Source organism: Trematomus bernacchii, unplaced genomic scaffold (genome assembly GCF_902827165.1).
Source record: "Trematomus bernacchii unplaced genomic scaffold, fTreBer1.1, whole genome shotgun sequence".
Taxonomy (NCBI): domain Eukaryota; kingdom Metazoa; phylum Chordata; class Actinopteri; order Perciformes; family Nototheniidae; genus Trematomus; species Trematomus bernacchii.
Window position 1 is genome coordinate 911,379 of NW_022987313.1, and position 11,122 is coordinate 922,500.

Sequence of the window (11,122 nt, forward strand, 5' to 3'; positions counted from 1 at the left end):
CAGACGGATGACGGCACACTCCACCAGCTCCTCGGTCACTTAGCAGAGGGCTGCTCCGCTTTATGGCATCATAAAGTTGCCTTCTCAAAACACAATTTAAGAGATGAGGGTAATTGGTGTTGTTTAAAGCAGCTATCACCTCTGTCCTGACAGCAGTAATTAGGCTGAAGTATATGGCAGAATAAACGGGTGGTTAATGGTAATTTACTGTTCACTCAGCACTCTTTAGGGCTCACTGGTCAAACATTGCTTTGAGCTGATTACTAAAAGGCCGTTTGACTGGAAACAATAACATCATTTACACGTTAACAGTTTGAGCAATTAACTGATAACAATTATTTGTAGCATTTGAAAACAGTAACAGTTATTCACTACTAGATGTTCAATAAGGACAGCATTTGACCAATTAGAGAGGTCACGAGAAACTATCAGACTATTTTGGTGAACATCATTCGATTAAATAGAATAATGTTTGACAAAGTTGGCCAGACTTTTTTAAATGCCTAAACTTTTTGATTCATTATTTTTTTTCATTTCAGAAGACTTAAAAGCTACTTTTATTTGAGTCTTTCCAGTTGTCCTCTAAGCATTGTTGGTTACAGAAACTATAACTATTATTTCACAGAAAGAGGTGTCGACATTTGTCATATCCCTTTGGAAAAACATATCCGAATTTCACACACTCTTATCCATCAGAGCCACAAACATGGTGCAAGAAAAGTTTTATTTGGAAACTTCGGTCACTGATTTTAATTGTCTGTTAATATTCTGGGGGGTGATAAGCGTCTCCATAAGGGAAAAGTTCAAAAACAGCTCTGACACACACACACACACACGATCTCTAATCCATGACATGTTCCAGGGCCCCTGTGCAGCGCCGGGCCCCTGAGTCCTCCTGGGTTTTATCCTTTAATGGCGCCCATGAAGATAACCAAAGAGACATGCGAGTTCTCTCCTCACAATATCTCTAGACCTTCTAGGCTGTATAGTCTACTCCTCAGATTGGCATTAAAAGCTAAGACCACCTAGAGCTTCTCCAGGTCCCCTTTGTGGTTCCCACACCCAACATTGGCCAACACTCACTGTAAAGATTGAAAACTGTATTCATGTTCATTCAGCAGTTTTGGATTTCTGCAATAACGCCTCGCTTGACTTAGTTTTTCTGGACCAAAAAAATGGAGCTGGGTCAGGTGGCGTTTGGAGCAGCCGTGTCTTGCTGCCTCCAGCGGCCCCGGAGGAGCGCCGCACAAAAATCTGATCTCCCCCCCCTCTGCTGCTGTGTGTCCCGGCGTAGCGCGTAGGCAGGAGGCATCCCGGACCGAGACTGGAGAGGAGCGTCAAGTATGAAACACACGCATACACACAATGAAAACCAGAGGAGCCTTCAAAATAAAATTAGGCTATGTTCTGAATGGCTGCGTGGCACAATTCGAGTATGCGACTCCTCTTGATGGCTTAATTGCGATGCATGTGAATGAGGCTTATTTTATTATATGTAAGCTATGGCTTTTATTTAATGAAGCAATCACTTATTAAGTTTCGTGTTTTTTTCACATACTTTTTTTTTTGCACATTTGTAAACGAACAGTAGCCTACCAACAAATTGCTTTGAAAAATATATATCGTGATGATTTTTGCTTTTCTATAAAATACAATACACAATTTTAAGTTTCAAATTTTAAATTTGTGTTAAAATGTATTTTGTGTTTTCTACATGTTCCACTTCAAATATATTTGGCATTTCTCCAGTATAAGGCAAAGCATTGCGTCACTACTTCACCAGCTCGTATTTTATTTTTGAAGGTTAAAACCGGAACTCCTCCTGTCTCCTAGCAACTCTCTCTTGACGGCAGCTCCTACTTCACAGGCAGCCGGCGGAGGAGAGCCACCAGTCCGAGTTGGTTGATCCGAGGCAACGAAACACACCGACTGGCATCCGCGCTGGATCCGAGCGAGTGTCCCTGTTCACTGCGTCCGACACACACACACATACACACTGCCCGGTGCACCGCAGGATGAACGCGCTCTGGAGGTTTGGACACTTTGGACAGCAGCGCGCAGGGTAGAACAGGATTTAGTGGAGAAGTTGGTTTTCTCTGCGGCGGTGCCCGAGCCGAGGACTCTCGCTGTCAAGTCGTGAGAGGGATTTCTGACTTTTTTTCCCCTCCACTGTCGCCAAACTTCTCCCCAAAGCTCGGGGAATAACGGATTTTAAAGTAGTTTTGTGGATTTTTATAAAGTTTACTGGAGAATAAAGCCTGGTTTTCTTCTTCTGAATGCTTGGTGAGATCTGAAAGACGGAGATTTTGGATACAAAACGTGATAATTTGGGTAAGTGTTTTATTATTATTGTTATTAGCCTATTATTAGTTGTATTAATATTAGGCTATTATTATTCGTGAACAACACTTGCAGCTTCTCTAAGGAATGAAATATATATTTCCACTTCCTTGTAGATGTGTGAGTCAGACAGGTTGAGCCATCCAGTCTCTCAGCGTAAAGCAGCCGTGTGGTATAAAGGAGTGTGTACAGTGCGTGTGAGCCAGCGTGGAGCTTTAGGAACAGCCCCACGGTCCGAACCATAGCACAGGTGCTGCCGCTTGAACAACTTGCCTGGTCCCGGTCTGTGCGCAATCGGTCCTTGTATGCAGACGGAGTTTTCTGTGCGTATTTATATTAGCCTACCTTGGTTTGGAGAAGGCGCGCACAGGTTTCTGTGTATTGTCTTATTAATGCAGGCTGCTCTGTGTGTGGCGCAGGATAGTGAAATTACGCACGCTGCAGGACTGATAAAGACTCTGGAACTGGCAATTGTTGGAGCCCTTCTGCTCATTTAAAATTAAAATCAAATTGCTTGAAGATTTTTAATTGAAATGTGGTTTTTTTTACGCTCCTCTTTTCAGTTCTAGAAACTAAAACTAAGGGAAAACGTGTAAAATCATCAATTGTGAAATTACGCACGAGTTATCTTTCCATAATGATTTGAGGATATCCATTAGATGCGCAACTTAAAAGCTTGGTTTCAATGTTTCGTCTATCAAACCGACTGTATAATTTCACTGTCAAAAAGTCAAATATTGACTTTCATCGCCATCCTTTGCTCGTTAGGACGAACACGCCTTTTCTCCTCGCTGCAACAGTGACGTGTTCTCTGGTTAGCAGCAGAAATATGAATTACTCATCAGCCTCTTTCACAGAGCCGCTCTTCCTAATGCCTCTGATCATCTCTGAACTTTCTCCAGAAAGCAGCACCTTTTTTCCCTCCACCTCCCTTTGAATGAACGAACTGTGCGGTTCTTTCCTTCAGCAGCAGATCAGTCATCCCCTCTTCAAACACATGCTCTTCAATGGGATTCAGATGGTGATTTTGGCCACTCAGCTCAGCTTTGACTCCCATCATGTCAAACCCTCAACCGGTGAAAATTACAGGATTATAGCATTGGGGAGGGGGGGGGGTCTGAAATGAGATTTGGGACTTGCATTGCTTGAGCCTATTAAATATCGGGAGCCATAAACAACAAGAGTGCAGATCATAATGGTTTGGCTAATGCTGCAAATTAATTGCATCTATTGACCCGAGTAATGCATGCCAGTTTGCAGCGTTTTCAATCAGAGGCAGCCGCAGACACATTTGGGCTCCAAATGAAACTATGATTGCCTCTTTTCATTACTCAAATTGGCCTGGGACCATCCCTCTGCGTGGAGTTTTGGGTACCTCTTTTATAAAGAGGGAAGAAGTGCATTTGAAAAGAACCAACTTGTCTAATTTAATCAGACCGGCTAATCTTTTTCATTCTCAAACACTAATTCACTGTAATATTCCAATAAAAAGTGTTTCAGCAGTAACCTTATCTGTCCTTTAGCAGATTTATCTTATTATATACCTGTAGGAATATGTCTCTGATACTAAATAATGCACTTTATTGGGCCTAATTGTAAGTATTTTATACCTTAAAAGTTGTAAATTATGTATGTATTCACGCTGCGCCTGTAACATTGAAGATAAATTCACAGTGGAGCTGTTAATGGTTTTCCCTTCTCTCCATATAGCTTCAGTAATAACCCTTCAAGGTCTTATAAAGTGTCTGAGGCAGATAAAACCATATATATAAACTTCATTATATGTTATAACTTTTAAATTCCCCATGGTGTCTGCTGGAATGTGCACAATGTAGTCTCAAAGAGAGTTTTCTTAAGCACTAAGTGTCCAAATTATCCTGTTTTTCTACATACTCTGAAGTACTAAAGTGTCCTTTATCCTCGGTTTCATCCAGAGGACAAATGTTGGGACGGGTGTAGTCATTTACATGTGCAGTGTCAGGCTACATTACTATCTGTTTTACGCCGCCCGTCTGAGTGACAGCCCGAGGTGAGCTTTACACCCGGAGTCTCTCTGTATCTCCGACAGCTTTAAAATGCAGAGCTCTGTCTGTCTCCGTGCTGATCAATATCTCCTCTCACCTTAGGGTGTGTTTTGAAAAAGGGTGGTGGTGTGTGATAAAGGCAAAGAGAGGGTGACAAGCAGATAAGTAGGATAACTTTTAATACAGGAGTAGAAGAAGAATAAGGAGGCACTGATATGGAAGATTACCCACTTGTGCATCTGTCTTATCTCTCATTCCTACCCATGTGCCCTCCGACCGGCTGCTGTTTGCACTTGTGCTCTCCCAAAAACCTCTAATCCCCCTTTTCCCAAAATGACAAAGTCGATCCTGCCCCGGCTGTTGATTCTCCGGCTTAATTATTAAAGATTCCTGACACTCTGGAGAAGTGTGACTAGTATGTGACCGCCTTGCATTGATCCTCACACAGGGGAGAGGGATGACAGGGATTTGAACCCCGGTTAAAGCATTTTTCTGCCTCGGAGCTATTACAATGTGAGGATAGTACTGCATGATTAATGTTCATTTATTATGTATAGCCGTGGTAGTGTTTCCCTTTCATGCTTTAAGAAAATATTAGCATGAAAACACTTTACAGGCTTTGAACTCCTCGCTGGGTCTTTGGGATCCATACCGCCTCCTCTTCTTCTTCTCTGCTTTCTGAGGTTGTTAAGTGAAATCAAAGTGGCTGCAGAGTCCGTTAAAACTTAATTCCTGATCTTTGGCATGTCCACTTTGTTTGAAAATGTTCTCGGTTGAATTTCATCACCCAATATTTCAAATACTCAAGCATATAAGGTTGCCGTTTTGTCAAGAAAGGGCATTTATTACCTACTGCGCTTACACTGGATTTAATTTGTTCCAGTTTCACGCTATCAATCATGTTGCAACGCTTGGCTGCTCCTTAATGATTCACTTTGTTCACAAGGTAGTCTCCACTATTACCTGTCACCAAATTAGTCAATCTAACAGCCCGTATTGTTTTCCAGTTTCTTCTCACATGGCTTGAGAGTCTGTCACGATGCTTGTCTAAACACATCTGTGCCTTGACTTAAAACAACTCCAGAGACTTTGTCAGCTCTCGAAGTCAAGTGTCTGTAAAAAAAGCTGAGATTTTTTTTGTTATGTGTGTCTATGTCTGTGCTTGCCAGAGAAAACAAAAGTTTCAAATCGGTGAGGCCTGCAATCAGCTACCTCCACGCCCGGAGAGCGAAGGCCTTATCGTGCTGTATAAACAAACTGCAGCAGCGTGTAGGCGTCTGCTGTTGTAAGAGGCTGAGGATGGGCCGAGAGGAGAAGAGGAGCGCAGTGAAGAACATAAAAGGCTGCAGTATGCTGAAGCCTGATAGGTGCAGTGTTTAGATTACACTCTGTGTGTGTCTGCACTCCTTTATGAATTCACATGTGTCTTGTGAAGTTCCCCCAGTCGGTGTTTTCTGTGTTTGGAGAGCGATAATGTGCAAACAGAGCCAGGCCTCAGTTTGTGCTGAGCAAGGAGTGGGTCACAGGTCCTCAGAGAGAAAGAAAAACAGTACTGTTAAGACTTAAGACAACACAACCTTTCTGTGGACTGTGTGTGTGTGTACAATACACCTCTGTGTGCTGAAGCAAAGCCCCACTCTGAAATGTTTGCGCGTGTGTTTGCCAAACCTGTGCGTCTGTTTTCATCGGGGTGGACGCCTCACAGCCAACGCTATTCTGAAGCTGGACAGAGCCGCTAAAGTTTAATCTAACAGTTGTTGGTGTGTGTGTGTGCTTTGCCTTTCTGGGCACCTCGCTTAGGGCTTTCTCCTCGATCCTCAGTGCATTCCAGCTTCTCCCTGCTTAAGCAAACAGAGCAGTGCACTCCGCCGTCGATCTCCTTAGCCGTCACGCTCCCTCCTGCTGCCAGCCAGCCGCCGGGCACGTTGGGCAACTGATACTGTAGACTTCGGCATTCCTCATCCTGCAGGAAGATCAGTGAAATCCATGTCAATCGGTTGCTAAACCATGCAGAAGAGTATCTCAAGCAGAAAAGAGTAATGTAGAAGGAATGACAGGCTCTTGAGGTCTGTTATAAAGTGATCTTTCTCACTCTTCAGCTAATCCTGTTGCAGCGAAGCTAATGGATTTTTTAATGAACTTGTATTCCCCGACTGAGTGCACGGTACAAACGGTTTCTCAAGCTTTTCCAATATCAGAGAGCCAATCCAAGCATCTTAACGATCAGGTGCTCCGAGAAAGTTTCCGAGAAAATCTGCGAAGAGGGATTTCCACTGTAATCCCTGAAATCTGTGAGGAATGTCAGGTCAGAATATGGTAGCATGTGTGCAGAGTAGACCCCAAGGCGCTTCTTTGTACTGTGTTCAATTTACAATTTACATTTTTCAGAGTTGATTGCATGTACAACCTTGGACAAATCCGAGCCAGAATATCATGATGTTTGTTGTTGTTTTCCAGGTCAGTGACGGGGAGTTGTTGGATCATTTCTTGCGGCGTTGGAGGCTGCCCTTCTGCTGGACAGCATGCGATTGGAGGATGTCGTCTGAGTCGGGCCTGGCTGCTCTGCGTCTCACCTCGTCCTCTAGAGGGATGACGGCTCTGTGGTGCTCACTCTGGATTTCCTGCCTCCTGCCTCTGTGCGTCGCTCCGGCCCGGCTGCCCACCGCTCTGCCCACAGGTATGACACAAGATCAGTTTCTCACCACTGCTGAAAAAACACCTGTTATTGTGTTTAGGGATATCCAATGATTAGTACACGGTCACCAGAAAACACTTTCAAGCGTTGTAAAGTTGTCAAATTGCTATTTCAAGCAATTTGACAACTTTCTGGACAAAATGGCACAACATTCGGCTTTGGCCTGTACATTCAGAAAGCAAATAAGTGTTAAAGTCATAGCTGTTCGCCGGCTTTCTTTTAAAGTCCATAAGAATTCAACAAACCTGAAGAATTTGATCACTTGTCATTGAGCATTGAAATCAGTTAGTTGATTAATCATTTGTCATTTGTCGAGCAAAAAGGCCAAATATTGACAGTGTTAAGCCTCTGCAATGTGAGGATTGCTGCTTTGCTCAGTTTTACACCACTGGGAGCTGAATATCTTTGTGTTTTAAACTTTTATTCAGAAAGAACAAGCGTCATTTCTCTCACACGAGTAAGAAAATAAAACTTAAAGCGGCACTTTTCTTGTAGCACAACAACAAAAACGCAGCTCAGAAGAATTCCCCTCTCAAGTCCGCTTTGCACTTAGTCACTTCAAATAGGGACATTTCAAAAGGCACATTTATTGTTTTTACGAATGTAGCGCAGTCTTTCTTCTTTTCTTTTTTTACGACAAGGATTTAATTGGACTGTTTTTGGTTCGCTGAGCTTAGTGCGATTTTCCCTCTTTGTTCTCGAGGCGGAGAAATCAGTCCAAAGCAAACTTTGACTGTATTTGCTTTAATCTCCGCATATTGTTCATAAAAACTAACACAGCATAGTAATCTTCTCCTGTTTTTTTTTTAGGCATTAGCAAAGTGTTTCCCTATCCCCTTCGTTCCTTTTTCTTTTGAAGTCTTTGACACACTTAACAATGCATTAAGAAACACGAAGAGCCGGGCACTTTATGGATAGACTCAACTGTCTTTTGCAAGTGTGTGAATGAGCAAGTACTACTATCAGGGCTATAAATACGACTTGAGACGCCGATTTGGGGACTTTGGACTTGACTTTGACCTAATTGCTGTTACGCTAGACTTACTTTGACTTAACTACCTGAAGAGATGAGCAGACTGAGACTTGCATGCAAAAATATCTCAAGATCAACCTAGAAAACACCTAGAACAAGAAAAAAAAGACCTGGAATCACTTGTAGGCTTCTGCATTGTAAGGATTTGGTATTGGCTTTGCGAAAAAAAGCATAATTAACCCAGCTTTGGAAGGAATGTTTAAATATCACATAGTCTTGAAAGGGTTGCATTTTGTCTTCAGTTTTGACGTGGCTATGCCCAGAAAGAATTACTCTCAGCTCTGCTTTAGGCTGATCTGACAGCTCTGTACCTGTGTGTGAATTCCTCCTCTGTGTGCCCCCCTGTCCTCCCTCATATAAAACCAAAACGCTACTTTAGACGTGTTGTGATTCTCTCTGCCTGATTGCCTTCCCTGCTGAGAGCCTTCGCAGCAAATCATGCTCAGCATCATCCAAAAAGCACAGAGTGGTTTTTTTTAAGCCCCTCGGGGTGGCGGGTGTTTAGGCTGTGATCTTCTGTCTACCTGCGCTGCATGCAGACACGGCCAATGCAGCCTGGGCATGCTGCTCTGAAAAATATATTGTTTCAAGTTGCTAATGTGTATCATGTCAAGGTGTGATGATTCATTGATGTGAAGAGGATGAGGTCAGGTGATAACATGCATGATGCACGGCCATGTTTCAATCAGAGACGTCTCCTGGTGTTTTTTAGATCTCTGTGATGCTTAAAACCTCATTTTAAAACCTAATTTTCTCAGTGTCGTCCATCTTTGATGTGATAGAGATTCCCGTATGACCACGGATACATAATAAACAGAATGGGAAGAATGAATCTAAAAGGAATTAGATTAAAGCTAATGCAAATCTAATTTGACACCTTTAACTAAATGTTCCTCTTCAAGTTTGGCAAGAAGGAATAATTGTATAAGATTAATTTCTTGGAAACCCTTGATATGTCATCTCATTGTCTGACTCTGACAACAAAAAACACATTTTTCTTAAGCTTTAGCATTCACATTATCTTTTTATATCCTTCAGTAGCTTGTGCTTTGTCTTTATAGTCAGGATATAAAGATGGCTGTAAAGCCCACATACAGCAGTTTCTGTGCCTGGTGGGCATCTCCGGCTTGTCTCTGCCTCCCCCGTCTCCCCCATCTCCCCGCGGCCCCATGGCCTCCAGGGGAGTTCCCCACGTCCACAGATGGACGAGCAGTGGGGATAAAATGATGTCGTTTACTGGCAGATGGCACAATTTCCCCTCGGCAGCCACAGCGCTGGGCAAAGTTGTCACTGAGGTCTGTGTTTTCTGTTTGTGTGTGTCAGTTTCAGGGTCAGACATTAGCAGGTGCCCTTGAACGTTTACAGCACTAGTGTAAATACACATTTAAAGTGCATATGCTGCCATTTGGAAAGCCTTATTACTATTACAAAACTGTTTTATTGAACTGTCATCTAAAAATGTGATGACCGGCCAATCGTACGCATGTTTTGGAGACATTCTCTTGAATAAGTCACCCCCTGTTCTGTATTTGTTTGAGTTCTTGTGTGAGTGTGCATGTGTACACGATGATATTCTGTGTTTCCATTAGGTCCCCCATAATGTTGTGTAAAGGCGCAGCGTTGTTTATTTCTTTTGGTGGCATTTCCCAACTTTGAAGGGAAAGTTTTGAGAGGCTAAGTTGACCCATTTGAGAGACTGATGACAAAGAACAGAGGTTGTGTGTATGTGTGTGAGTGTATGTGTGTGTGTCTGTAAGTTATTCTCCCCTCTGTATTGACTGACCACACACTCCCTGCCGGTGCCCCTCAGCTCAGATGAAATATGTGGCTCCTCTGCTCTGAAGTTTTCTGCAGACATATAAATTCAACACATTCAGTGTGTGTGTGTGTGTTCATTTTTGTGTGTGTAAGACAGGGCAGGCTTACGTGGAGTCTGCAGTTAAGTGAATGTTATGTCTGTATGGGCAGAGGCGGATTATGAAAGGGAGGCAGTAAAAGAAGATGAAAAGAGAGAATGTAAAAATTAAAGGAGCCTGTGTATATGTGTGTCTGTGTGTATATGTGTGCGTACGTGTGTCTGTGTGTATATGTGTGTCTGTGTGTATATGTGTGTGAGAAAGAAAGAGACAGCGTGGGTGTGTGGTGGTCATTATACCCTTTAACCAAAAAAGAAGAAAGCAAATATGTGTCATTCTTAAGAGACAGAAAGTAAGTGTGTGTGTGTGTGTGTGTGTGTGTGTGTGTGTGTGTGTGTGTGTGTGTGTGTGTGTGTGTGTGTGTGTGTGTGGTGTGTGTGTGTGTGTGTGTGTGTGTGTGTGTGTGTGTGTGTGTGTGTGTGTGTGTGTGTGTGTGTGTGTGTGTGTGTGTGTGTGTGTGTGTGTGTGTGTGTGTGTGTGTGTGTGTGTGTGGTGTGTGTGTGTGTGTGTGTGTGTGTGTGTGTGTGTGTGTGTGTGTGTGTGTGTGTGTGTGTGTGTGTGTGTGTGTGTGTGTGTGTGTGTGTGTGTGTGTGTGTGTGTGTGGGGTCACTCACCCCCTGCCCCCCCCCCTCTGGCAAGGACTGTAAATGTCAGCAGGGGTTGTTTGGGTCATTAGGAGACTCGTTAAAACCACGCCATCCACAGATTTACGCTCAGGCTCTACAATTCACACACACACAAACACACACACACACACACAGTACCCTTTCTTCTCTGTCATTTTCTCTTTCTCCTTGATTCTTTTTTCTGTCAAAATTCATTTTTCTTTTCTACCATTCTCTTCTCTCTCTGTCTTACACACACACACACACGCACACACACACACACACACACACACACACACACACACACACACACACACACACACACACACACACACACACACACACTTGTCTTAAAAAACCTCTCCTGTGCCCTGTCTTTGATTGTGGCAGTGTTTTCCTGAAGACATAGTGTATGCACGAGCGTGGCATGTTCTGTAGTCCAGCACAGCGTGTTCAGCTAGTATTTCCAGTTAAAAGACACTCACACCTCATTTACATAAAGCCGTTAT

General features: G+C 43.2%; 1 protein-coding gene across 17 annotated transcripts in view; it reads left to right on the forward strand.

Moving 5' to 3' along the window:
- Positions 1-1,884: 1,884 nt before the first annotated feature.
- Positions 1,885-11,122, forward strand: part of fgfr3 (fibroblast growth factor receptor 3) — a 69,553-nt gene continuing 60,315 nt past the window's right edge. For all 17 annotated transcript variants that reach the window (XM_034135963.1, XM_034136537.1, XM_034136055.1 and 14 more), the window contains exons 1-2: positions 1,885-2,331; positions 6,822-7,041. In XM_034135963.1, coding sequence (XP_033991854.1) covers positions 6,900-7,041 — 142 coding nt within the window. In that variant the 5' untranslated portion in view covers positions 1,885-2,331; positions 6,822-6,899. The remainder of the gene's footprint in view (positions 2,332-6,821; positions 7,042-11,122) is intronic.